Source organism: Heterodontus francisci, chromosome 31, assembly GCF_036365525.1.
Source record: "Heterodontus francisci isolate sHetFra1 chromosome 31, sHetFra1.hap1, whole genome shotgun sequence".
Classification (NCBI taxonomy): domain Eukaryota; kingdom Metazoa; phylum Chordata; class Chondrichthyes; order Heterodontiformes; family Heterodontidae; genus Heterodontus; species Heterodontus francisci.
In genome coordinates, this window is record NC_090401.1 from 44,502,668 (window position 1) to 44,530,312 (window position 27,645).

The window sequence follows — 27,645 nt, forward strand, 5'->3', positions numbered from 1 at the left end:
GATTCAAATTGAAATCTGCTGTCCGCACCAAATTATAAGATTTCACAGAATGTATTGTATAACATATAGATTATATAGTGTGTTATGTAATAAACTTCTATTACTTGGCTGGTATTAAGCAGGAATTACTGTAAACTCTTATATTATGATATTGTATATTCCCCTCCCCCATAACACCCCACACCTGTGTAACTTTATTCTATTTTTCCTCCAGCCCACTGTTTCTCTAGAGTGCCCATTGTACAGTAATGCTCAGAGCAATTGAATGTGATTGTTGCTACACTTAACTGAATGTTGAGGCACATTAATAGATGGCAGTGAGCAGAGGGATGGAGGTTAGAGTCTGGGGACATGCTTAAGGCTCATGGACCACTGAAGAGCTGTGATAAAATGGTTCATAATGCTTCTTTTAAATTATTCATTCATGGGATGTGAGCTTCTTTGGCAAGGCCAGCATTTATTACCCATCACTAACTGCCCTTGAGAAGGTGGTGGTGAGCCGCTGCCTTCAACTACTGCAGCCCGTGTGGTGTTGGTATACCCACAGTGCTGTTAGCGATGAAGTTCCAGGATTTTGATCCAGCAACACTGAAGGAATGGTGATATATTTCCCAAGTGAGGATGGTGTGTGACTTGGAGGTGATGGTGTTCCCATGCTTCTGCTGCCCTTGTCTTTCTCGGCTGTTCAAGTCATGAGTTTATGAGTGCTGTTGAAGAAGCTTTGGCGAGTTAATGCAGTACATCTTGTAGATGATACACACTGTACCCATAGTGTGCTGGTGTTGGAGGCAATGAATTTTACTGTGGTACGTGGGGTGTTAGTTAAGCAAGTTGCTTTGTCCTGGATGGTGTTGAACATCTTGAATGTTGTTGCAGCTACACACATCCGGGCAAATGGAGAGTATTCATTCAGACTCCTGACTTGTGCCTTGTCGATGGTGGAAAGGTTTTGGGCAGTCAGGAGATGAGTCACTTGCTACAGGATACCCAGCTTCTGACCTGCTCTTCTAGCCATTGTATTTATGTGTCTGGTCCCATTAAGTTTCTGGTCAGTGGTGAACCCCTACCCTGCAGGATGTTAATGGTGGGAGATTTGGCAATGGTAAAGCTGTTGAATGTCAAGGGTTGGTGGTTAGACTCTCTCTTGTTGGAGATGGTGAGCTTGATTGAATGACTGTCTCATGATTCGATGATTCCAGAACTTATTGCCCTGTATCTTGTCTGCTGCAAGGGACCAGTACGGATGCTATGTGTTCATTTCTGTTGAGAGTTTTTTGGCCTTTCTTCTGTCACCTCAAATATAGTCATTCAAATTAATTACTTTTGAAGTGTGGTCACGGCCATTTTGTAGGAAAACGATTTTCCCCACAGCAAAGTCCCCAAAACAGCAATGAAATAAATGACCAGTTAATCTTTTTTTGTGATGTTGGTTGAGGGAGAAATATTGGCACAGAATACCAAGGAGAACTCCCTGCTGTTTTTGAAATAGTGCCAAGGGATATTTTAAATCCACCCAAGAGAGCAGACGGGACCTTGGTTTAACGTCTTATCCGAAAGACGGCACCTCCGACAATGCAGCACCTCATTTAGTACTGCACTGGGCGTGCCAGCCTAGATTATATGCTTAAGTGTCTGGAGTTCAGCTTGAACCTACAATCTACTGACTCGGAGCAAAGAGTGCTTCCCACAGAGCCATGCTGACACTTAAAGGTTTAGTTTAACCTAAAGTGCCCTGAGCCAAACTCACCTGGTTGGATCAGCTGCCGGTTTCACATTGATGGAAATTAAAATTGGGCAGTTGATGCGATCACATCAATTTCTCACTGGGTGAGTTAGGTTGCAATTCCCCCCATACTATGATGGCACTAAGTGGACAGCCCAGGGAGTGCAATTGCATAATGACTTAAGTACTCTGGCAGCTCGATCTGCAGACCACAGAAGTTATTTGCCCAATAGCACATCCCGAGACACATGAAAAATTTTCGGGATAGTTACACCAGTCAATTGCAAGTGCTGTTGATGACTCGAGATAGATGCACTGCCAATCAATGCATGTTGGTTTCAGCTCAGTGGGAAGCATTCTCTCGCCTCTGAGTCAGCAGGTGTGGGTTTAAGCCCCACTCCAGAGACTGGAGGACAAGATCCAAGTGGAGTGTTGCAGTGTCAGAGGTTTTGGACCATATGTTAAGCCAAGACCCTGTCTGCCAGTTCAGATGGATGTTGATTATTCCCAGCATGTTGGAAGAAGAGCAAAGAGGTGTCCTAGTCAAGATTCTCCAGGTATTCTGAACAATATTCTTCCCACAACCAACACCAGCAAAAAATGATAACTCACACTACCTGACCATTCATTTTGTTGCTGTTTGTGGGAGTTTGCTGTGTGAAAATGGACTCCTGTATTTATTCACAATGCCCAATGTATTTTTTTCTATATGAAGTGCATTAGCCTGTTTCTGATGGGTGCAACAGGTGATGCAAAATATCATAGAATCATCAAAAAATTATGGCACAGAAGGAGGCTATTCAGCCCATCATGTCTGCGCTGGCTGAAAAAACTAGCCGATGCAAGTTCCTTTCTTTCTTGGTCCCAATACAGCAAATAAATGTAAAGGTTAATTTCCCACTTTATGTTCTCCTGGAGTGTAGCCTTGGCCTTTTGCTCGAGGACTGCTTTTCAGGAAACTGAGCAAGCGCAGGGGAGGTTTGGCTATGGACTCTGCACGTCCAGGTTCATGTTTGAAGTAAGCCTGCTTGGGGAAGCATAGGAATAGGAGGAAGCCAATCAGCCACTGGAACCTGTTCCATCATTGAGTTGGATTGTGACTGGTGTGTATCTTAACTCCATCTACCCTCCTTGGTTTTGTATTTCTTAATGCTCTTATCCAACAAAAATGTATCAACCTCAGTTTTGAAATTTTCTGTTGACCTCCCCCTGCTTCAACAACATTTTAGGGGAAGAGTTTTCCAGATTTCCACTACCCTCTGTGTGAAGAGGTGCTTCTTGCATCGCCCCTGAATGGCCAAGCTCTAATTTTAAGGTTATGCCCCCCTTGTTCTGGACTCCCCTACGAAAGGAAATAGTTTCTCTTTATCTACCCTATCAACTCCTTTAGTCATCTAAAACACCTCAGTTGGATCACCCCTTAATTTCCTAAACTCAAGGGAATAAAAGCCTCATAATTTAAGCCTTTGAGCCCTGGTATCATTCTGCACTGCACCCTCTCCAAGGCCAAGATATCCTTTGTGATATGCCGTGCACAGAACTGAACACAGTACTCTAAAGGTATTTGGGGGGGGGGGGGGGGGGGTGGGGGTGAAGATAGGTTGGGGACTTTGTACTCTTATGAGGGGAGGGGGGAAACCTGGAGAATGATGAAGCAGTCTTTATTCAGTAAGCAGCGAAGGATAAAGAAACTGAGTGAAGCTATTCCTTGTGCTATGTTGCCAGAAGATTGCATTGTGTATAATGGCACATTGCCACGTGATTAGAATCTCAGAATGATACAGCACAGAAGGAGACCATTCGGCCCATCATGTCTCTGCTGGCTCTTTGGTAGTGCTATCCAATTAGTTCCACTCCCCTGCTCTTTCTCCACAGCCCTGCAATTTTTTTCCCTTCAAGTATTTATCCAATTCCCTTTTGAAAGTTACAATTGAATCTGCTTCCACCACCCTTTCAGGCCGTGCATTCCAGATCCTAACAACTCATTGATTTAAAAAAAAAAGTTCCCTCATGCCACCTCTGGTTCTTTTACCAATCATGCTAAATCTGTGTTCTCTGGTACTGACCCGTGTCCCACTGGAAACAGTTTTTCCTTATTTACTCTTATCAAAACCCCTCATGATTTTGAACACCTCTATCAAATCTCCCTCTTTAATTTTGATTGTGATTTTTATTTCCCTCCCCTCGCTTACATTTTGAGTTTTTGAACCACAGGCAAATGGGCAGCCCAGGAACAAAATACAATGAGCAATGAAGAACCTTCCATCAGAGATTGATTTTTTTTTTATTTCCAAAATATACTTTATTCATAAAAATCTGAAAAAATTACATTCCCAAACAGTTTCAAACAGCATCAAGTCAAAAAATACAAACAGTGCAAAAGTGATCAGTTTCCTTCAATACTGTCATGAGTTGCCTCACAACCCTTCCATTTCATTGTCATGCCATATACATTTTTACATTTACAGCACACAAAATTTCTCCGATACAGTTCGAGGGGTTTCCCATGGATCAAGCCCCTCAGTGCAGCTTGGTGGGGGGACCTTACACTGTGGTCTTACCCCATTGAGCCTTTGCTGCGGCTGCCCCAAGCTTTAGTGCGTCCCTCAGCACGTAGTCCTGGACCTCAGAATGTGCCAGTCTGCAACATTCGGTGGTGGACAACTCTTTGCGCTGGAAGACCAGCAAGTTTCGGGCAGACCAAAGGGCGTCTTTCACCGAATTGATAGTCCTCCAGCAGCAGTTGATGTTTGTCTTGGTGTGCGTCCCTGGGAACAGCCCGTAGAGCACAGACTCCTGTGTTACAGAGCTGCTTGGGATGAACCTCCATCAGAGATTAATTATCTCAGTCTTCCGTTCCCAGGCTGCCTTTGATGAAATCACTGATCGTCCACTTCTAATCTGACCTGATGGTGCAGGCACTTCAAGAATGTGGCGGCAATGACCAGTCGGGACTGACCACTACTTTGTTCTTATCTTGTGGGCCCAAACACAGAGCAGGCTGAGGGTGGCCTCTGCCAGACCACCCAACACCTTGGTCACTGGATATCCCTATTTATCCAAAGGGGACATCCTTAGCCTGGGAATTGCATTCAGAGAGTTTGAATGGGATGAGAATGCGGCGTTGGGGGAGGTGCAGTGCTGTTCGGGGCTCCTCCCAGAGGTGGGAGGCCCCCATTGATAAGTAATTAGGTTGATCAGTTTCAGGTTGCATTACATTCACTGACACATAACTTTAATTGAAGATGGGTTCAAATCTCCTCCCAAAACTTAAAAACCTTGTAACCAGCAGGAGGATTTTTAAAAGATCGTGCCTGGGTTGGTGATTGCGGAGAAATAGTCACTTTAAACCGGTTAATTGTTTTTTTTTGTTTTACTTGTGAATTAATTTGCTCCACCCCTCCCCCTCCTCCTATTTGTTGGGATCTCTGTAAAGCCACTGGTTCTTGTCTCTCAAAGGAGCTGTTGGTGAAGGAGAAGTGGGAGGGTGGGGTGAATGTCCCTGAGATTCCTGATTTCCAGTGGGGAGGAAAAGTGAAAAATCTTCGTGCGGAGGCACTGAAAAATGAATGGACGCATGCAGGTGGCAGTTTTACTACTAAAAATGTGCGATGTTGGGATGATTTATGGAGGCAGATTGGGGGAGAAACTTGTCTGGGGCAGTAGCGTCAAACATGCAGTATTGAATCAGCCGCTCATTTTGCACTGCGGCCGAATTATTTTTCCAGTACCTTCAACAGAAAGCAGGCTGGCAACTGGCTATTGATCAATTGGCTATTTCATCCCCGTTTGAAACATTAGGACATCCCTGTATTAGAATGAGACCAGTAACAAATCTCAGCTGCCCCATTGTGAAGTGGGGCATTGCGGGCGAGGAACCCAGTTGGGGGAGAGAACAGGACTGTGCATAGGTTCACCAGCTTGGGTTGGGCATATTCCTGGAGGTTTCATTGCAAGACTTCCTGCCCCCAACCGTCTCACCTGGTTAAATAACCTTTTTTCGACTCCTAATATTTTTGCTGATTAATACGTGAAAGTATTCAATGAAAAAACCCAATTGCTTTTAATGTCCCTATGATTTTTTTCCCCCTGGGTTTTTGTTTGCAGTATAGAATCATAGAATGGTTACAGCACAGAAGGAGGATATTCGGCCCATTGTGTCCATGCCAGCTCTCTGCAAGAGCAACTCACCTAGTCCTACCCCCCACCTTTTCCCTGATAGAATCATAGGATGGATAGTGTCCTGGAGGTTAGACTTTAAATCCTGGAGGGTTATAGAATCATAAAATAGTAGAGCGCAGAAGGAGAACATTCGGCCCATTGAATCTGGACTGGCTCTTTTGAAGAGCAATCCAGTTAGTCCCACTCCTTCACAGTTTCCCCATGTCTCTGCAATTCCTTCTCTAAGTATTTATCTAATTCCCTCTTGGAGGCTATGATTGAATCTGTATCCACCACTCTAACACCAACTGAACGTGGAGGTGGGGGGAGATTGGAATATTGATAGGGTGCCAACCTGGAATCCGTATTACTGCAGCTCCTGATGCACAGCTGGAGACCATAAAAGAGGTGTGTATTTTTGACAATGCCTTGTGACATACTCTTGATACCTTGAGTTTTTATATTGTCTTGGTGTCACTGGATTGTGGTGAATAATCTGGTGTCACCGGAAGCCAGACCAAAGGTAAACATGCCAGATACAACAACTTGCATTTATATAGCCCCTTTAACATAGTGAAATGTTCCCTGGCAGTTCTCAGCAGTGTTATCAAACAATATTTGACAATGAGCCAAACAGGAAGATATTAGGACAGGTGACTTGAAGCAGGGTCAAAGAGGTTTAAGGAGCATCAGAACAGAGGGGAGAGAGGTGGAAAGGTTAAGGGAGAGAATTCCAGAGTTTGGGGCCTTGGCAGCAGAAGGCATGGGCACCAATGGTGACGTGAATAAGATTAGAGACGCACAAGAGGCCAGAATTGGAGAAGCACCAGCATTAACTGTGTAAGACGAGGGCTATAAAAATGATGGCATTAGCATAGTATAAAAGCAATGTCAAGGAACTCCACTCAGTGAAGTTTGGAATGAGCAGACTACATAGCACCGTGTGTGGGGGCTGGGCAACCCAGTGATTCCAATGGTAACACTTGCGTCTTGAGTTTGAACGTCATGCGTTCACGTCCTGCTCCAAGAATTTTAGCACAAAATCTAGGCTGATGTGCCCAGTGCAGCACTGAAGGAATGCTGTATTGTCATAAGTGCCATCTTTCAGATGAGACAGAACCGAGGCCCCATCTGCACACTCAAGTGAATGTAAAAGCATTATTTTGAAGAAGAGTGGGTAGTTGTCCCTGGTGTCATGGCCAATATTTATCCCTCAACCAATATCACTAAAACAGATTTTCTGGTCATTGACACATTGTTGTTTGTGGAAGTTTGTTGTGTGCAAATTGGCTTCCGTGTTTCTTTCAATACAACAATGATTATATTCCAAAAGTATTTCATTACTTGTAAAGCACTTTTGGATGCCCAGAGATTGTGAAAAGCGCAGTCTTTTTCTTTTTTAGATACAAATTGGGATCCCTGGCTTCTGAGTGATCAAGTTTGACTCAGATTACATGCAGGTGATGTTTCGGAGGTACAAGTGATCCATTAATCACTGAGCTTTCAATAAATTAGTTTAGGAGAAAGTTACTATTTTTATAAACAGCCTAAACTTGGGTGTTGGGAGCAGCATTATAAAGTTTATACATGATATAAAACTTGGCAAAACAGGAGATATTGATGAGGATAGTTATAGTCTTCAGGACAAGATGGTGAAATGGGCAGAAGCATGGCAGATGGAGTTCAGTGCGGTGAAGTATAAAGTGGTGCACTTTGAGAAGATAAATATGGAAATACTATAATTGGCGTGGTTTAGAAAAGTGTAGATGAGTAGAGAGACTTTGTCCATATACACAAATCCTTAAAGGTGTTAAAAAAGCATATGGATTACTTGGGTTGTGTGTCAGCCATAGCTCAGTTGGTAGCCCTCTCCCCTCTGAGTTAGAAAGTTTGAGCTTCAAGTCCCACTCCAGGACTCGAGCACCCAAATCAAGGCTGACACTGGAGGCCCTACTGCCCCCTCAGCTGGACGTAATAGATCTAATATCATTATCTTGAAGAAGAGCAGGGGAATTCTCCCTGGTGTCCTGGCCAATATTTAATCCTCAATCAACATCACAAAAACAGGTTATCTGGTTATTATCGCATTGCTGTTAGTGGGAGCTTGCTGTGCACAAATTGACTGCTGTGATCCTACATTGCTTTAATGACTACACTTCAAAGTACTTCATTGGCTGCAAAGTGCTTTGAGATGCCTGGTGGCTGTGAAAGGTGTTCTATAAATGTATGTCTTTCTTTATAAAAGAATAGAATATTAAAGCAAATAGATCATGCTAGGACTTTATAAATCACTAGTTAGGCTTCTGCTGGTGTATTGTGGACGATTCTGGGCACCACACTTCTGGAAAGATGTAGAAACCTTAGAAAGGGTACAGAGGATGTCTGCCAGGATGTTACCATGATGAGGGACTTCAGTTATGATGAAAGGTTGGAAACATTAGGACTGTTCTCCTTGGAGCAGAGAAGGATATAAGGCATCCTAATGGATGTTTTCAGATGATGAGAGCTTTTGATGGAGTAGGGAAAAATTATTTGCTCTGGCGACTGGGTCAATAAGTAAAGGTCATAGATTCAAAATCAGTGGCAGAAGATCAAAAGAGGTATGAGGAGAAATTCTTTCAATCAGATAGTTGTTGGGATCTGGAATGCTGTGCCTGAAAAGATAACGGAAGTTGAACAGGTACTTGAGGATGACGAGCTTACAGGGCTATGGACAAAAAGCGAGAGGTGGGATTAAGCATAACTGCCCTTTTAAAGAGCCAGCACAGGCACGATGGGTCAAGTGGCCTTATTTTATGCTGCAAGTTTCTATCATTCTAATAGCATCTCCTTAATGATGCTTCTGATCCCTTGGCCATGTGAGCCGCATGGAAGATGGCAGGATCCCCAAGGACACATTGTACAGCGAGCCCGTCACTGGTATCAGACCCACCGGCCGTCCATGTCTCCGCTTTAAAGACGTCTGCAAATGTGACATGAAGTCCTGTGACATTGACCACAAGTCGTGGGCGTCAGTTGCCAGTGATCGCCAGAGCTGGCGGGCAACCATAAAGGCAGGGCTAAAGAGTGGCGAGTCGAAGAGACTTGGCTGTTGGCAGGAAAAAAGACAGAAGCGCAAGGAGAGAGCCAACTGTGTAACAGCCCCGACAACCAATTTTATCTGCAGCACCTGTGGAAGAGTCTGTCACTCTAGAATTGGCCTTTATAGCCACTCCAGGCGCTGCTTTACAAACCACTGACCACCTCCAGGCGCTTAGCCATTGTCTCTCGAGACAAGGAGGCCAAAGAAGAAGATCCCTCCATATTTATCCCATTGTTTCTGATAAAGGAACTCAGTTCTGTGGTAACTTGCCTGTTATTATAGAAACCATTTCTGGCCTGGTGATACCTCATGAACTTTATGTATCTTTCTCAAAGTTGGTTGTGCACCGATTGGGGCCGATTTCAGGGGGGCCAAGAGCTGGTGCCAATGTGGGCAGTGATCCATCTGCACCCTCACAACATCCCACTCCCCCCACTGCCATCCAGCTTATGGAACTGAAGGCAAATTATTGACCTAGTAAGGAAATTGGCTGACTGGCAGGAGACAGACAGTAGCAAAAATGGGCAGGTACTCTAATTGGCAGGATGTGGCTAGTGGTGTCCTACAGGGATCTGTGTTGGGTCCTCAACTATTCACTGTATTTATGAATGACTTGGATGATGTGATAGCCACATACCCAAGTTTACTGATGGCATAAAGATAGGTGGCATTGTACGCAGTGTCAATGCGAGCATACAATTGTGAAGCGATATTGATAGATTAAGTGAATGGGCAAATCTGCAGCAAAATGGTTTCAATATAGGCAAATGTGAGGTCATCTACCATAGATCTAAAATGTATAGATCAGAGTGTTTTCTAAATGGGGTAAAAGCTAGAAATAGTGGAGGTTCAAAGAGATTTGGGGTCCAGGTTGTTAATTGTGTTTCATCATATGCAAGTGGAGGGTGTTAATTAGGGTCTGTCTTGAGTATAAGGAGACATTAGTGAAACTGGGTAAAGGTTTGAGTGAGGAGCTGCATGTTTGTAATCTTCTATGTAAAATAAGTGCAAGACTGAGTAAAGATTGGCTCCAGCATAATCCTTCCACAACAAGTTTTCTGGAATATAACATGGTAGCAGAGGAGGGTAGCCTAAAGTTGAAGGTTGGAAATTAAGAAAAATAAATTGCATAGAAAACCAAAATCCCAGTGGCTATTGTGGAAAATAGCAGAAAGCAAGTGTAAGTTGTCAGGGTATGATTACTCTCCAATGTTCTGAGTCTGAACCATATGACCAGTGGACGAATGAAGTGGATATGTTTCCACTGGTTATGTCCCTACGAAACAGGAAACAAGCTAGGGCAATGGCATTGTCACTTCCTACCAAAAGTAAAATCAAAAATCAAGTATTTTGTGAACTGGATGCTTGTCAATTGGATACTGATGAAAGTTTACATCTTCTGTTGTAAATCTCTTTCAAGAATTGTAAGATAATTTATTAAATGCCTATGAGGCATGGTCAGACTTTGATAGATTTTGGAAAACAGATGTTTATTCAATGGAGGAATATATCATAGACTTTAACAGACTGTATAGAACATTGTGGAAATATTTGGTCTGGTTAGGCCCCAACTGGAGTATTCCATCCAGTTCTAGTCACCACACTTTTGGAAGGATGTGAGGGTTCTTGAGAGGGTGCTGAGGAGGAGGTTTATCTGAATGGTTCCAGGGATGGGGGATTTTTATTTACAAGGTTAGGTTGGAAAAGCTCGGGTTGTTCTCTTTAGAACAAATGAAATTGAGGGGAGATTTAATTGAAGTGTACAAGATTATGACGGGCTTAGATAAGTTAGATTAGGAAAAACTTCCCATTAACTAATGGTGCAAGGACTAGGGGACACCAATTGAAAGTTTTGGGCAAGAGATGCAGGGGGAATTTGAGGAAGAACTGTTTTACTCGGTGGGTGGTAATGACCTGGAACTCGCTGTCCACAAGAGTGGTGGGAGCGTAGACAATCAATGACTTCAAAAGGAAATTGGATGGCCACTGGAAGGAAATAAACTTGCAGGGCTACAGGGATCGAAGGGGGGTGTGGGACTAACTGAATAGCTCCGTGGAGAGCTGGCATGGACTCAATGGGCAGAATAGCCTCCTTCTGTGCTGTAAATGACTATGATTCTCAGATCCCTGGTTCAGTGCTAGCATTTAAACTGCTAGATCACATATGGACAGGTTCCTGGTTCCAACTGTGGTTCAGTTCTCAGAAAAAGACTCCCTGTTGGACCAGATGTCTGCTGCCTTAAAGAAAAAAATTTGGGGCAACAATCATTTCCTGCAGCCTTGGTAGAACTGTGGTGACACAAAGAATGGAGCACTCAATGATTGCCAGCTTTTGAAATGATCCAGATACTGGATGCAGGCACCAGTACAATGGAAAAGTTAAAGACAGGAGAAATGAGGATGAAAGCACCTTTAGCAGGTCTGGCTATTACAGTAGAAGATAGAATTGGAACAGCAATAATAGGCAAATGAATCCCAGGAATGCCCAAGGAACAGTTAATAGGTGCTTCAGGTGTGACTCGACCTATCATTATGCAATGAACTGCCCAAAGTGGAGACGTGATACATATCATTTTGAGGCACTAGAGGAAGATGATGAATCTGAATAGATTGTACTAGTCACAAGGAATTTTAGTCCTGTGATGAATGTGTTAGTTGCAGATTTATTCAACTATGCTGTTATAGATAATGCTTGCAAATTGACATTATGTGGAGTAGATTGGTTAAAATGTTAACTGGATTCACTCAGTAGTGAGGATCAATGCAAGGTTAAGGAGTATAAAAGTACCACTTGCTTTAGGTTTGGTGATGACAACAGATTGAAGTCCCTATGAGTTATAATTCCATGTAAAACTTAGGCTAAAGCGAGGCTAGTTGTGAGGGGTTTTGAAGAATGACTGGATGATGCAGATGTTCGGATGGATTCTCCCACAGTTGGAAAAGTAATCTTGAAGATCTTTTTAAGCTCTTTTGGCCACATTTTCATGGGAGTGGATATCAATTGACATAAAAGCTGCATTTCTGCAGGGTGATACTTTTCAGAGAGAAGTGTTTCTGAAACAGCCAAAAGAAGCAGTAGATGCAGAAGGAAAACTATGGAAAGTCAACAAATGTGTCTATGGCCTTCATGATGCTTCCAGGGTGTGATATTTCTCAGTGAAATCTGAAAATTGCTGAAGATTGGTTGTATTCAACTAAAAGCAGATTCTGCAAAGTTTTATCGTCATAAAGGGAAACTTTCAGGTATCTTCATGATGCACATTGATTTCTTGTGGGATGATACTGCAGAATTTGAAAAATGTGTTATTAATAAGATTAAAGTAGAATTTAAGATTGGGAGTCAAGTTGTGGGGCTTTTAAATATATTGGTTTAGATATTAATCAGAGTAGGTCTGGAATAACTTTAAATCAACAATTCTATTTAGAGAGTGTTACTCCCATCCTGGTTAATTATGCTGGGTCATCACAGAAAGATTTACCTAAAGGGACGGAGCAGTTGCAAAGCTTGATTGATCAATTAAACTGGTTGTGTAGTCAGACTAGACCTGATGTTCATTTTGATGTGCTGGAGTTAAATACTACGATGAAACACCTAAAAGTTGAGAATTGTTTGAAGGGCAAATAAAATATTTAAAAAAATTTAATCTGGAGAAATGCATACTTAAGTTCCCATTCTTAGGTGACCCAAAGAATATGAAACTAATCATTTTTAGTGATGCTTCACATGCTAATCTTGCTGATGGTTTTTGGAGTGTAGCTGGTTTCATAAAATATTTGATGGATGAAAATGGGAAATGTTTTTCTATACTTTGGGAAGCCAAGGAAATAAAAAGGGTTGTTAAAAGTTCTTTAGCTATGGAGGCAGTGGATAAGGGTTCTATTTGCCAAAGATCTTGGGTGAGATTCTGTACAAGGGGCGTACTGGAGATAGGATAGCCATTGAATATTATGTAGATAATTGTTCCTTGTGAGATAATGAACACTCTACAAAAAGTGTGTGTGATAAAAGGTTACAGATTAACCTTGCTGGTTGAAACAAATGCTGGAGAGAAAGGAAATCTCCAAAATTAAATGGATACATGCTAATCATCAGCTTGTACAAGTATTTCTTTTTGTAAAACAAATAAATTGTTAGGGATCCTAGAGGAGGGCATCTTGCAAAGTAATGCTTTGTACTGAATATGGAATTTATTTTGATTTGTTTTGAAATGTTTGTGCATGTTAAACTCTTAAATGTTATTTTAAAGAAAAAGGGAATCTGTAAATTGTGTTTGATCATAAGCAGGTGGAGAGTATTAATTAGGGTCTTACTTGAGTGTATATATAAGGAGACACTTATTGAAACTGAGTGAAGGTTTGAGCATGTTCGTAATCTTTTTGGCTTCAGCATAATTCTTCCCCAACAAGCTTTCTGGAGTATAACACCAGTACCTGGATCATTAAGCTGTCATGAATAGATATGGAAAATAATTTTTAAAAGTCTAATGGAAAGCTGGCCTTTTATATCTGGAATACAAGGGGGTGGAGTAGTGCTGCAGGCTGGTTTGGCCATACCTGGAGTGCTATGAGCAGTTCTAGGCACCAAACCTTGGGTAGGATATATTGGCCTTGGAGAGAGTGGAGTATTGGTTTACCAGAATGATACCTGGACTTTGAGGTTAAGTTGCAAGGAGAGATTACCCAAACTAGTGGTGAATTCCCTGGAATTTAAAAGATTAATGAGTGATTTGATTGAAGTTTTCAAGATATTAAGGGGAACAGATGTTTTCTCCTTATCTACCCTATTTCCTGGTTGGGCTGTCTAAGACTATGGAGCACTGTCAACAAATTAGAGCCAGGAGTGAAATTAGGAAACACATCTAGACACAAAGTTTGGTAAAAGTTTAGAAATTGTGTCTGCAAATGGCAATTGATTCTCGATTAATGGTTAATTTTAAAACTGAGATTGTTAGATTTTTTGTTAATGAAAGGTATTAAGGGATATGAAACAGTCAGGTATAAGGAGCTAGGTCACAAATCAGCCATGTCTCATTGAATGACAGAACAGGCTTGGAGCTAAATAACCTACTCGTTTTACTATATGTATATTGGTGATCCTGTATAGTATAAAGCTGGTGCACATTGATAAACCACATTTATAACATAAGACTATGTGGATTTCCTTGTATTTAATAATGGTGTATGTGGATGCTCCTGTATATTATAAGTGTTGTATGTGGATAGTCTTTTCTACTATAAAGCTTGTGTGTATTGGTGGTGCCGTATATTGTAAAGCTGGTGTATATGGATGGTCTGGTAGAGCATGAAGCTCGTGTATTGGCAGCGCAGCAAAAGTAAAACGGGAAAGGTAGCCAAACCATGGCTTACAAGGGAAGTTAGAGATAGCATTAGATCCAAGGATAAGGCATATAAATTTGCCAGGAAAAACAACAGACCTGAGGATTGGGAGCAGTTTAGAATTCAGCAAAGGAGGATCAAGGGATTGATTAAGAAGGGGAAAATAGAGTACAAGAGCAAGCTTGCGGGGAACATAAAAACTGACTGTAAAAGTTTCTATAGGTATGTGAAGAGAAAAAGATTTGTGAAGACAAATGTAGGTCCCTTACAGTCAGAAACAGGGGAATTTATTATGGGGTATAAAGAAATGGCTGACCAACTAAATGCATACTTTGGTTCTGTCTTCACAAAGGAGGACACAAATATCATACCAGAAATGTTGGGCAACACAGGGCTTAGTGAGACAGAGGAGCTGAAATAAATCAGTATTAATAGAGAAATGGTGTTGAGAGAATTGATTGGATTGAAGGCCGATAAATCCCCAGGGCCTGATGGTATGCATCCCAGAGTACTTAAGGAAGTGGCCCTAGAAATAGTGGATGCATTGGTGGTCATCTTCCAAGATTCTATCGACTCTGGAACAGTTTCAACAGATTGGAGGGTAGCTAATGTAACCCCACTATTTAAAAAGGGAGGTAGAGAGAAAGCAGGGAATTCTCGACCAGTCAGCCTGACGTTGGTAGTGGGGAAAATTCTACAGTCCATTATCAAAGATTTTATAGCAGAGCACTTAGAGAACAGTGGTAGAATTGGACAGAGTCAGCATGGATTTACGAAAGGGAAATCATGCTTGACAAATCTACTAGAATTCTTTGAGGATGTAACTAGTAGAGTTGATGAGGGGGAGCCAGTGGATGTGGTTTATTTGGACTTTCAGAAGGCTTTCGACAAAGTCCCACATAAGAGATTAGCGTGTAAAATTAAAACGCGTGATATTGGGGGTAGTGTATTGCGATGGATAGAAAATTGGTTGGCGGACAGGAAACAGAGTAGGGATAAAAGGGTCTTTTTCCGAATGGCAGGCAGTGACTAGTGGGGTACCACAGGGATCGGTGCTAGGACCCCAGATATTCATAATATATATTAATGATTTAGATGAGGGAACCAAATGTAATATCTCCAAATTTGCAGATGACACAAAACTGGGTGGGAGGGTGAGTTGTGAGGAGGATGGAGAGAGTCTTCAGGGTGACTTGGATAAGTTGAGTGAGTGGGCTAATGCATGGCAGATGCAGTATAATATGCATAAATGTGAGGTTATCCACTTTGGTAGCAAAAACAGGAAGGCAGATTATTATCTGTGTGGCTATAAACTGAGAGGGGAATATGCAGTGAGACTTGGGTGTTCTCATACCCCAGTCGCTGAAGGTAAGCATACAGGTGCAACAGGCGGTAAAAAAAGGCAAATGGTATGTTGGCCTTCATGGCGAGAGGATTCGAGTACCGGAGCAGGGATGTCTAGCTGCAATTATACAGGGCCTTGATGATACCACACCTGGAATATTATGTGCAGTTTTGGTCTCCTTATCTGAGGAAGGATGTTCTTGCTTTAGGGGGAGTGCAGCGAAGGTTTACCAGACTGATTCCTGGGATGGCTGGACTGACATATGAGGAGAGACTGAGTCGGTTAGGATTATATTCGCTGGAGTTCAGAAGAGTGAGGAAGGATCTCCATAGAAACCTGTAAAATTCTAACAGGACTTGACAGGGTAGATGCAGGAAGGATGTTCCCGATGGTGGGGGAGTCCAGAACCAGGGGTCATAGTCCAAGGATACGGGGTAAACTTTTCAGGACTGAGATGAGGAGAAATTTCTTCACTCAGAGTGGTGAGTCTGTGAAATTCACTACCACAGAAAGCAGGTGAGGCCAAAACATTGTATGTTTTCAAAAAGGAGTTAGATATAGCTCTTGGGTCTAAAGGGATCAAAGGGTATGGGCGAAAGCTGGAACAGGTTACTGAGTTGGATGATCAGCCATGATCATAATGAATGGCGGAGCAGGCTTGAAGGGCCAAATGGCCTACTCCTGCTATTTTCTATATTTCTATTATAAAGTTGGTATTTGTGAATGGTCCTGTACGTTATAAAGCAGGTGTATATTGGCTATTCTATATATTATCAAACTGTTAACACCGCAGCCTCACAGCTCCAGCGACCCGGGTTCGATTCTGGGTACTGTCTGTGCGGAGTTTGCAAGTTTTCCCTGTGACCACGTGGGTTTCCGCCGGGTGCTCCGGTTTCCCCTCTCAGCCAAAGACTTGCAGGTTGATAGGTAAATTGGCCATTGTAAATTGCCCCTAGTGTAGGTAGGTGGTAGGAGAATTGAGGGAAGGTGGGGATGTGGTAGGAATATGGGATTAATGTAGGATTAGTATAAATGGGTGGTTGATGGTCGGCACACAGTCGGTGGGCCAAAGGGCCTGTTTCAGTGCTGTATCTCTATAAAAAAAAAATAAAGCTGGTATTTGAGGATTGTTCTGCACGTTATCAAGTTGGCGGATGTGGATGATCTTCTACATCAGTGCCATCACGAAGGCTACCTATTTTCAACTCTAACATCGCCTGACTCCACCCTGCCTCAACCCACCTGTTGCTGATACTCTCATCCATGCCTTTGTTACCGCTAGACTACCGTATTCCAGCACCCTCCTGGCTGACCTCCCACCTTCCAGCTTCTGTAAACTTCAGCTCATCCAAAACTCTGCTGCCCATGTCCTAACTCACACTAAGTCCTCTTCACCCAAAACTCCTGTGTTCACTGACCTACATTGGCTCCTAATCCAGCAACACCTCTTTTTAAAAAGAATTTTCATTCTTCTTTTCACATCTCTTCATGGCCTTGCTCCTCGCTAACTCTGTAACCTCATCCAGCCCTACAACTCCCAAGGAGCTCTGTGCTCATCCAAATCTGGACTCTTGAGCATCCCTGATTTTAATAATTCCATCATCGGTGGCCGTGCCTTCAGCTGCCTAGGCCCTAAGCTCTGGAATTCCCTCCCTAAACCTCACTGCCTCTCTCTCTCTTCAAGACACTACTTAAAATCTACCTCTTTAACCAAACTTTGACTTGCCCTCATATCTCCTTATGTGGCTTGATGGCAAATTTGTTTGCCAATGCTCTTGTAAAGTACTTTGGGATGTTTCACTACATTAAAGCGCTTTATAAATGCAAGTTGTTTTTGTTATTCCAATGCTGGTATATGAGGATGGTCCTGTATGTTAGAAAGCTGAAACATATTGGTTATATATATTTAAAAAGCTGGTGTATATTGATGGCCCTGTACAATGCAAAAGTAGTGTCTGAAGATGGTACAGTATATTGTAATATGTGTATGATCCTGTACATTAAAAAGTAGGTAAATTAGGATAGTTGAGATGTTTTAGAAGTGGTTTACGTGAGCAGTCCTGTGTGTTTATAAAACTGTATGTAAATGGTCTTGTATATTATAAAGCTGTTGTATGTAAATAGTCCTGTTTAGTGCTCTAGTATATGCCCCAGGTCCCACTTTACTGCTGAAGCTCAGTTCTCCCTTGGGCTCCATGTCCCATCCAGCTGTTTTCATAGTGAGGAAATACGCGCCGTTAATTGTGAGGTGATTGATTTCAACGGCAATCTAATGTGTTGTGTGAAAGGGGGCTTGCAATGCAGCCCAGTCTGCAGAGCAGCTGCTGAACAATTCAATCACTGGCCATATGCTAATGCCGTCTTCCTATAGGTCTATTAAAGTAATTTTGAATGCACCAGTGATCACAGCGCAATTTATACAACCCCTACCTCTTCTCTTCATCATGTGCTTATGTAATGGGGGCAATCTGATGTATTTCAGGCTGGATCTCTCTCTCTCTCTCTCTTTCTCCATTTCTCCCAAACCTTATCCCTGCTCATTCTCCCACTCTCCATGTCCTCTATCTCTGTCATGTTACATTTCCCTGCTCTCCTTCCCTCTCATTTTCTGGGAATATTCTTTCTAAACATAACAATCTGGTCCATTTATCCTAAATTGGAGAAGGGAGTTTGCTATGATTTAATGGTTTCGATGAGGCAGTAGCCTGTGTTTCGGACATGAAAAGACCATCAGAACTTTGCTGCAATAATTTATCATCTAATTCAGATGTAGTGAACATCCCAACACGATCGCCACAATTATCACTGGGTATTAATCAATCCCCTCTCCTTTATCATTGATAATTGATCAATCCCCTCTTCTCTAACCCTGTTTATTGATCAATCCCTTCTCCTCTATCCCTAATTATTGATCAATTTCCTCTAGAAATAAAATTCTGATATTGGTAAATGTGGCCTTGAAGCTGTTGACTTGCTATAAATACCTAACTGATTCACTAATGTTCCTTTAGGGTCGGGAACCTACTGTCCTTGGCCAGTCTGGACCTATATGTGATTCCATTCCCACACCAACATCATTGACTCTCTGAAGTGGCCAAGCAAGCTGCTCAGTTGTATGAAATTGCTATACATCTGTTCTGAACATGGCACACTACCTTCTTTTCAGGACAACTAGGGATGGCCAATATTTGCCAGCCTTGTCAGTGATACCCACAACCCAAGAGTGAAGAGAAAATAATAGCCAGATTGTTGTATATTTTAAAATGTCCTGCAGTTTTCTCTCTCCCCTTTTCCACCTCCCTTTCTCGCCCCATCATAATCTCTTATCTCTGCTCCTCATTTTTCTTCTTTGTTTACCCTCTCCTATTTATATTTCACTTTTTCTCTCTTCAGAAGTCTCCCGCTACTTTTGCCTCTTCCCCTCCCTCTTGTCACACCCAAAATTATGCAGCGTTTTGAGCTGCTTCACTGGCTTAGCCTTTGTGTTAGGATTGTATAATTTCAGTAATTTTGAACCAAGGATAAAGCAAAGAGAGAGTAGCATTAAAGGCCAGCACAATGCCCGATCTGAATGGGCTACTGATCCATATCAACTCTTTAAATAGAATTGTGTGATTGAGGCAGTGTTTATGATTCCTGTTATGAGAGCCTGACTAAATATTCTGTAGCTTTAGCAGATCGATCTTGTTACAGCCGTTTCTAATTTGCAGGTTCTATAGAGTTAGATTCTTTTGAAATAGCATCAGTGAAGCTAAACATTATTGGAGGTTTAGTTGATACAATTATAGGTTTGAACACTGACAGGTCTAAGGTCCGGCACACTGACTGGACCCAGCTCGCGAGCATCTGGGCACAGCCCTGGGGTCTCACACACCTGGACACAGTCTGGGGACAAAAGCATCTGCACACAGCCTTGCCTTGGAATGAATTAGCATTTCACAATTAATCGGTTTACTAATTCATGGATTTTTTTTCTCATTCCCTTCCTGATGTGTGGATGATCCCTTAAAATACAGAATTTCCACTTTGCCAGGCAGGTTTGCCGAGGCTCATTACTTTAATGTTGGGTTTATTGGTTACAGGAAAGAAGTTTAAGATTTAATCTGCGATGCCCTGTTTATCCTTTTGATTAAACCCCTCAAATTTCTCTCATTTCCCCAATGCCACACCTGTACCCACCACTACTGTACCCCAGTGTTATACAGTGACTGGTCTGTACCCACCAGTACTGATATACAGTGACAGGCCTGTATCTACTAGTACTGTACCCTAGTCTTATACTGTTACCGATTTGAACCCACCAGTACTGTAACTAAGTCTTGTACAGTGACAGAGCTGTAATCACCATTACTTTACTGCAGTGTTATACAGTGCCAGACCAGTACCCACCAGCTGTGCATGCTAGGAAAAGCTTATTTCAGATTTTCAGCTCACAATTTTCTGCTAACTCTGTTTCTGAACTTCCATCTTCACACCAGGTCTGTTCACCCATCACCCCTGTGCTCACTGACCTACATTGGATCCCGGTCCTTCAGCACTCCCGTTTTTAAAAATTCTCCACTTTCTGTTCAAATCCCTCTGTGGCCTTACCCTTTCAATTGGTCACCTGTCCTAATGGCTTTTGGCTCCGTGTCCATTTCTGTCTGGCTACACTCTTGTGAAGTGCTTTGGGACATTTTTCTACATTAAAAATGTGAAATAAATGGAGGTTTTTATACCTTTTATTCCTTCTATTTATCTACCCATCCCCCTCTCTCATATATATAGATATATTTAGGTAAATATATAGATATATTTAGGATTAGTTTACACTTTAATATGTAAACAGAAAAGAAATTAATTCTTTTGTATCTGAATCCTGAAACCATTTATCTCAATTCTTCCCCTCCCCCAAAGAAAGTGTCGGCAATGGCCAGCCCATCTTGAATGTCCAGTTGTCAGTTCACAGGATTGACCAGATGTACTTATTTAAAGCAGTCAGTGAATTGTCTGTGGTGGCAGGGGGTGCAGGGGGTGGTAAGTGTAGCTCAGAGGAGTGTGGGGATGTGAGATCCCTGCGTGATAAATTGGGCCTCAGGGTTTAAGATGTGGAGACAAGTAGCCTCTTCCCTGTGGCTCCCTGAGGCTGGCTCTTTGTTTCCTGTTTGTTTATTCTTTCTATCGGACTTTATGCAGATTGTGGCTGTCCGAAGCGGCTCAGAGGTAGATAAGGAAAAGGATGCCCTCCAGGAGAATGACAGTTTAAGCTTGGAGTGAATAGGATTTACTGCAGTAAAATTTCCCATTATTTTGGAGTCATTTTACTTTACTTTTTAGAATTGTGCCAATTAGAGGGAGAAAAACAAGAACCCAGAGGCAATTTTCTTTATCTATGAAATGAACAGACAATTTGGGTTATGTCTTGTGTACTGTGTGGGTGGGAGCTCCTGTACCCTTGGTGTGCCCCTTACTCAAGATCCTGTGATCATGCGATTTGACGCACTGATGGTCCCTCCTGGCTTTCAGGGCAGACCCCACCGTAATTATCAGGCTTTCATTTATGGCACTCTCAGCTCCTGCAGAATCAGTGGAATGTTCTGGAGCTGCCTGCATTGGTGGGGGAGGGGTTTTGTGCCATGAGCCCCACAAATCTGGTGCCAACGGGAAACAGCTACGAATTGCGACTTGTGCTCCTAGCAATGGGCCTTCCCCCATGGTGCGTTTGAGACTGGTAATGGGCACCACCATGCTGCATGGGTAGGCTGTGTTAGGGAACAGGATCAAATGGTGGGTGGGACTGGCGCTGGCTGCAAGGACACTTCCAGTTGAGGTGGCTGTCTGTTCTTCCGTCGCTGGGCACTGTCTCGGGTACCTTACAGCAAACTCACCAAAGCCACGGCTACTGACTGCTGTCCTCTTTTACCCTGACCCATAAAGAGGATAGAGTTACACCTCAGTCAGTCACACCGAGGGCTTGGTATTGATGTGTTGTAATGGTTTGCTTGCTATTCCCTTCAGGAGAGAAAGCAAGCGAGAAATACAGTCTCGCATTTACATAGCACCTTTAGCTGTGAGGATGCCCTGAAGTTGTCAATGAAGTACTATTTGAAGTGTAGTCACTGTTGTAATGTAGGAAACGAGGCAGCTAATTTACGCACAGCAAGATCCCGCAAACAGTAATGTGATAACGACCAGATACTCTGTTTTTAATAATATTGGCCAGGACACCAGGGAAGAGCTCCACTGCTGCTTTTCCAATAGTGGCCATGGCATCTTTTAATCCACCTGAGAGTGCAGAGGGGGCCTCTGTTTAATATGACATCCAAAAGCCGGCACCTCCAGCAGTGCAGCAGTTCCTCAGTACTGCATTGGATGTGTCAGCCTGGATTTTGTGCTCAAGTCTCTGGAGTCTGAGAGGTGATCTAATCAAGGTGTTTAAAATGACAAAAGGATTTAATAGGATAAATACGAAGAAACTATTTCCTCCAGTGGGAAATGCAAACAAAGGGCCCCAATCCAAAAATTAGACCAAGACCGCTCAGGAGTGAAAGCAGGAGGCATTTTTTTCAAGCAAAGGTGGAAATCTGGCAATGTCCTTCTCAAAGGGTTTTGGATGCTAGGGTCACTTGGAGCTTTGAAGACTGATATTGATTGTTTTTGGGTAAGGGTCTCAAGGGCTATGGAGCAAAGAATATGGAGTAAGTGGAGTTGAGGCAGGTAAACCATAATCTAATTGAATGGGGAACAAGCTCAAGGGGCTGAATGGCCTCCTCCTATTCCTATGCTTTGTACCTATAGCACATGACAGTGCTGTCACTATCTGTCTGCCATTATAGGCAAGACCATTTGAAACAGATCCTCACTCCTTCCCATTGCAGAGGACATCTGCTGCAGTAAACAATCAAAAACCTCCAGCGATCTGCGCTATATGATTTCCAGAAGTATACAGCACAGGAGGCCATTCAGCACATCGTGCCTGTGCCAATAGATTTTAGCTGATAGCCACACATGAAACCCTCTGATTTGTTCTGCCCTGTTTTCTAATGTAAGCTGTGTTCACTGGTTCAGTGGATAAATGTAATATCGGGCTTGATAGGGTCATAAGCAGCACCTCTCCCAAGTTCAGTTCAGCATCTATGCAGAGTTAGCTGATCTCAAGTGAGACAGGAGAGGAAGGGAGGGGCTTCCTACAGTTGACCTTCCTTGGTAGTCATGAGAAAAATAGGGCAGGTTTACTTCTGGTTGCAATCCTTGGTGGAAAATGTGCGTGGGTGCGTATACATGTGTGTGAGTCTGTACGTGTGTACATGTCTGTTGACGCTGCATGTGGACATGAGAAAGCTCTGCCGAGAAGCCTTCCATGGTTTTCCCAACACTCACCAGCCTGGCCGGCCACCTGTGACAACTCCCCCCTTGGGTGAGGTTATGAAGGACACCAGTGAGCTTGGGCTCAGCAATTTAGGGAGAAAGCTAGAGAGGGAACTGAAGGCTGGGTGGGTGGGTGTGCACGGGGGCTTGAACCTCAATGGTAATTGGGGCAGCTGAGTGTGAGCAGCTCTCTGTTTATACATTTGACTTTGTATGGATGAAGTTAGGGTTGCCAACCTTCCAGGGTTGTCCTGAAGTCTCCAGGAATTCAAGATAATCTCCTGGGCACAGCTTCAAGCAAACCCAGTAGCAACATCATAGGGACATTACATTTCTCTTGAAACACTTTTGTTGAATTCTTATAACAATATTGGAGATGGGGAGAAAAGGCTGCGTGACTGACAGTTAAGATTCATCCAATCTGTTAATGAGGGGTCTGTTCACTTTCCAGTTGGCCGTGGGAAGGCGGGCCATTATGAGGATTGACAAGTTGGATGGCCAATGGTGAGAGTGGGCAGTTGGTGGCAGGTCATGTGATCATGAAGTGTCCAGGAATATGTCCAACCAGAGTTGGCAACCCTGTTCTGAAGCTCTGACTCCCTCCCCCTACTCCACCCCTCCAAGCTCAATAGTGGCCAATACAGTGTGACTGGGACATAGTCATACAGAGATACAGCACTGAAACAGGCCCTTCGGCCCACCGAGTCTGTGCCGACCAACAAGCACCCATTTATACTAATCCTACATTAACCCCGTATTCCCCTACCACATCCCCACCTTCCCTCAATTCTCCTACCACCCACCTACACTAGGGGCAATTTACAAATGCCAACTTACCTATCAACCTGCAAGTCTTTGGCTGTGGGAGGAAACCGGAGCACCCGGCGGAAACCCACGTGGTCACAGGGAGAACTTGCAAACTCTGCACAGGCAGTACCCAGAACCGAACTCCGGTCCTGGAGCTGTGAGGCTGCGGTGCTAACCACTGTGCCGCCCCATGATGGCTGGAATTTTATCAGCAAGATTGAAGTCCTGCCACCAGGACCGTAAGTGTGTTCCCGAGCCTGTGCGGATGGATGACGGGACCCCAGAGGTGACATTATCGATGGTGGCCAATTAAGAGGCCACCATCAGGACCATTGTGCAATTGAGGAAGGCTGCCTGCCTCTCTGAGCTGCCAGCCCATTCAGAGGGGCTGACAGCTCACCAATCTTGGCAGCGCCACCAATACAGGTGGCCACTGCTGAGGCTGCGGGGTGAAGGAGAGGTCGCCTCCATGTTGCCGAATTAATTGGCCACCGCCCCAGGTCAGCAGGTGGCCGTGCCGCCGCCGTTCCCACTTCTGGGAATATGCTGTGGCGGCGGAAGGATGTTGGTTTCCCTCCCAATGCCTTCAACCGCCGTTTTATCAGCCCTCCCAACTCCCAGCCCGTCTCCAGGGGGCTGGTAAAATTCCAGCCTATGGTTCTAGTTAATGCATCATTGTTGATGCTGTGGGTTTGATATTTCCCCAAAGTACTTTAATTTTTCACTGTTATACCTGGTTATATTGTATACCAGGAATTGGGAGTATTGGTGGCATTTGTAACCAATGTGCAATCATTGTAAACTGAGGTAACATAGTAAAGTACTGAATCCTAGTGTCCAGGCACTGAGAGTGGGGTTCAGGCCCACCTACTGACTCTCACAATGGAAGTGGGATCCTGCTGGGGAAGTGAGTATTACACTCTCGCCTGTACCATGTTCCTTACTATTTTCAATCAAGGGTAATTTTGAATTGCTTTGAGATTAATTAAAACCAATGGGAGCTTTGGTGCTTTTGATTTAACTCCAAGTGTTAGCACTTTTCGTGACGCTTTGTCTGTGCAATGTTTTTCAGAGCAAGCTGCATATGGAAGGCTTCCGCAGTTTGAAAGAGGGAGAGCCGGTGGAGTTTACGTTTAAGAAATCTTCCAAAGGTTTGGAATCAATACGGGTAACAGGCCCGGGTGGCACCTCCTGCATTGGGAGTGAAAGGAGGCCGAAAGGGAAGAACGTGCAAAAGCGAAGGCCCAAGGGAGACAGGTGAGCTGGGACTGGGAGGTTCTTGGCAGCAACCGGTCGCAATCCAACCTCTGGCCCTTGAACAACAGTACATTACAACTTGGGGCTGGAGAGAGTGCGTTAACAACAACAACTTGTAGTTAGATATCACCTTTAACATAGTACTCATCCCAAATGGGGAATGGGGAGAAAAGAGGGAGAAGGAACGGGGTTGGAGCGTGAAGAGAAATTCGTCTTCCCTGCACATAATTTCTGGGGGAGGGCGATGCCCCATTCCCCATAAATGTCTGAAAGATTTCCAATTCCATATTTGGTCAGGCAATTTCAAAACCTTTCTACATCCACCTGAGATGGCAGACAGGGCCTCAGGAGCACAACATAAAGGTTGGAGTCGATTACACAGGCTGTAATGATGCCAACCAATGAGAGTAAGGGCTAGTACAGAGATTTTCTGAAGCTTCAGCTAGTGTCTCCTAATGTGAAATCCACAGGGGTGGCCGAAACCAGCCCCACAGCACAATCTGGAAGAACGAGTTGTGACACTGGCTCTGACACTAGCTGAGTCTAAATGAGTTGTTAAATATTGCAACAACTTGGGTCAATTACAGAATACTGGACAGAGAAGAGGGAGAGAGATAAAGAGAGACACATGCACAGTTAGACAAAGACTAGACACAGACACAGAGGGAGGGAAAGAAAGATTGAAGCCAATGTCTTTGATCCCTGCCATAAACTTGGTTCCCTAACCCACCGACTCCATCCTTCTTCCTGGTAACTGTCTGAGACTGAACCAGACTCTTCACAACCCGGTGTTGTATTTAACCCCAGGTTGAAACTCCGATCATGTGTCAGTGCTGTCACTAAGTCCTCCTATTTTCACTTCCGTAGCATCACCTGACTCCACTCCTGTCTCGGCTCATTCACTGTTGAAATCCTCATCCATGCCTCTGTTACCTCCAGACTCTAATATTCCAATTCTCTCCTAACCAGCTGCCCATCTTCCACCCTCCATAAAAGTAAGCTCATCAAAAACTCTGCCGCCTCTACCCTAACTTGCATCAAGTCTTGTTCACCCAACACTCCTGCGCTCGCTGACTTACATTGACTCCTGGTCTGGCAATGTCTCGATTTTAAAATTCTCATCCTTGTTTTCAAATTCCTCCATGACCTTTGTCCCACCATATCTCTGTAACCTCCTCCATCCCCAAAACCCTCAGAGATCTCTGCGTTCCTCCAGTTCTGACCTCTTGCACGCCTCCGCTTTTTAATCACTCCAGCATTGACAGCTGTACCTTCAGCTGCCAAGGCTCTAAGCTCTGGAATTCCCTCCCTTTATCTCTCTCTGCCTCTCCACCTCCCTTTCCTCCTTTTAAGAACCTAATTCTTTGACAAGTTATTGGTCATCTGCCTTGATATTTCTTTATGTGGCTCAGTGTCAAATTTTATTTGATAATGCTCCTGTGAAGTGCCTAATGACATTTTACTTTGTTAAAGGTGCTATATAAATGCAGACAGAAAGAGAAAAGGACAGATAGAGATGGGAAAGAGAGATGGAGAGACAGAGATGGAGAGTGTATCGCAATAGTTTGAGGGCTCAGCAAAAATAAGATAGTGAGCGGTGAGGATGGTAAACTCCCTGAGGGTGTGTCATTTGTTTGGGAAGAGCCCATGTGACCTTATTCCCCCGTTATTTTGTGATTGATTTTCATTTAATATTTCCATGGTGATTGAGACCAATGACATTGATTAATTGAGCCTCGGCCTCCATTGTGTTTATTTACCAATTGAGCCTCATGAATTATTTATTCTGCATCACTTATTTAGTTGCCTTCAAAGGTCAGGAGGTGGTGATTAAAATCAGATGCCCATTCTGGAATGCCATTTCGTTGCTGCTTTGCTTCCTCCCTCTGTGGTCCATTCTGTTTTCCGCTTGAGTTTTTTTTTGTAATAGAAGGGATCTTATCGGATCACAAGGAACTGGAATGTTTTCCCTTCTAATTTCCTGCCTACCTCCAGAGAAGCCATTGGCTCCTGCTGTTGTCAGTCCTCTGGGCACTGGAAGCCTTTGTGGGAGGTTTCACCACACGACTGCCCACCTCCAACTGCTCCGCCCCCACACCCCTGGCATTAGTCACCCGACATGCCAATCATTGTGGAAATTAGAAAAGAAAGATGTACGTTTAAATGGCGCCTTTCATGAGCTCGGGACGTTTTATGCGTCAGATGCCCATTCTGGAATGCCATTTCGTTGCTGCTTTGCTTCCTCCCTCTGTGGTCCATTCTGTTTTCTGCTTGAGTTTTTTGTAATAGAGGGGATCTTATCGGGTCACAAGGAACTGTGCTTTACAGTCAATAAAGTACTTTTGAAGTGTAGTCAGTGTTATGATGTAGGAAACACAGCATCTGACTTCCGCATAGCAAAGTTCCAGAAACAGCCACAAGATACTGACTAATTGATCTGCTTTCTCAGTGACATTGGTTCAGGGATAAATATTGGCCAGGCCACCAGGCAGAACTCCACTGCTCTTCTTTGAAAGAGTGCCATGGGATACTTTACTTCCTCCTGATAGGGCAGACGGGGCCTCAGTTTAATGTTTCATCCAATTT

General features: G+C 43.5%; 1 protein-coding gene across 1 annotated transcript in view; it reads left to right on the plus strand.

Moving 5' to 3' along the window:
• Positions 1-27,645, plus strand: part of LOC137346988 (protein lin-28 homolog A-like) — a 52,340-nt gene that overhangs the window by 20,096 nt on the left and 4,599 nt on the right. Inside the window, exon 3 of the mRNA XM_068010970.1 lies at positions 24,875-25,059. Coding sequence (XP_067867071.1) covers positions 24,875-25,059 — 185 coding nt within the window. The remainder of the gene's footprint in view (positions 1-24,874; positions 25,060-27,645) is intronic.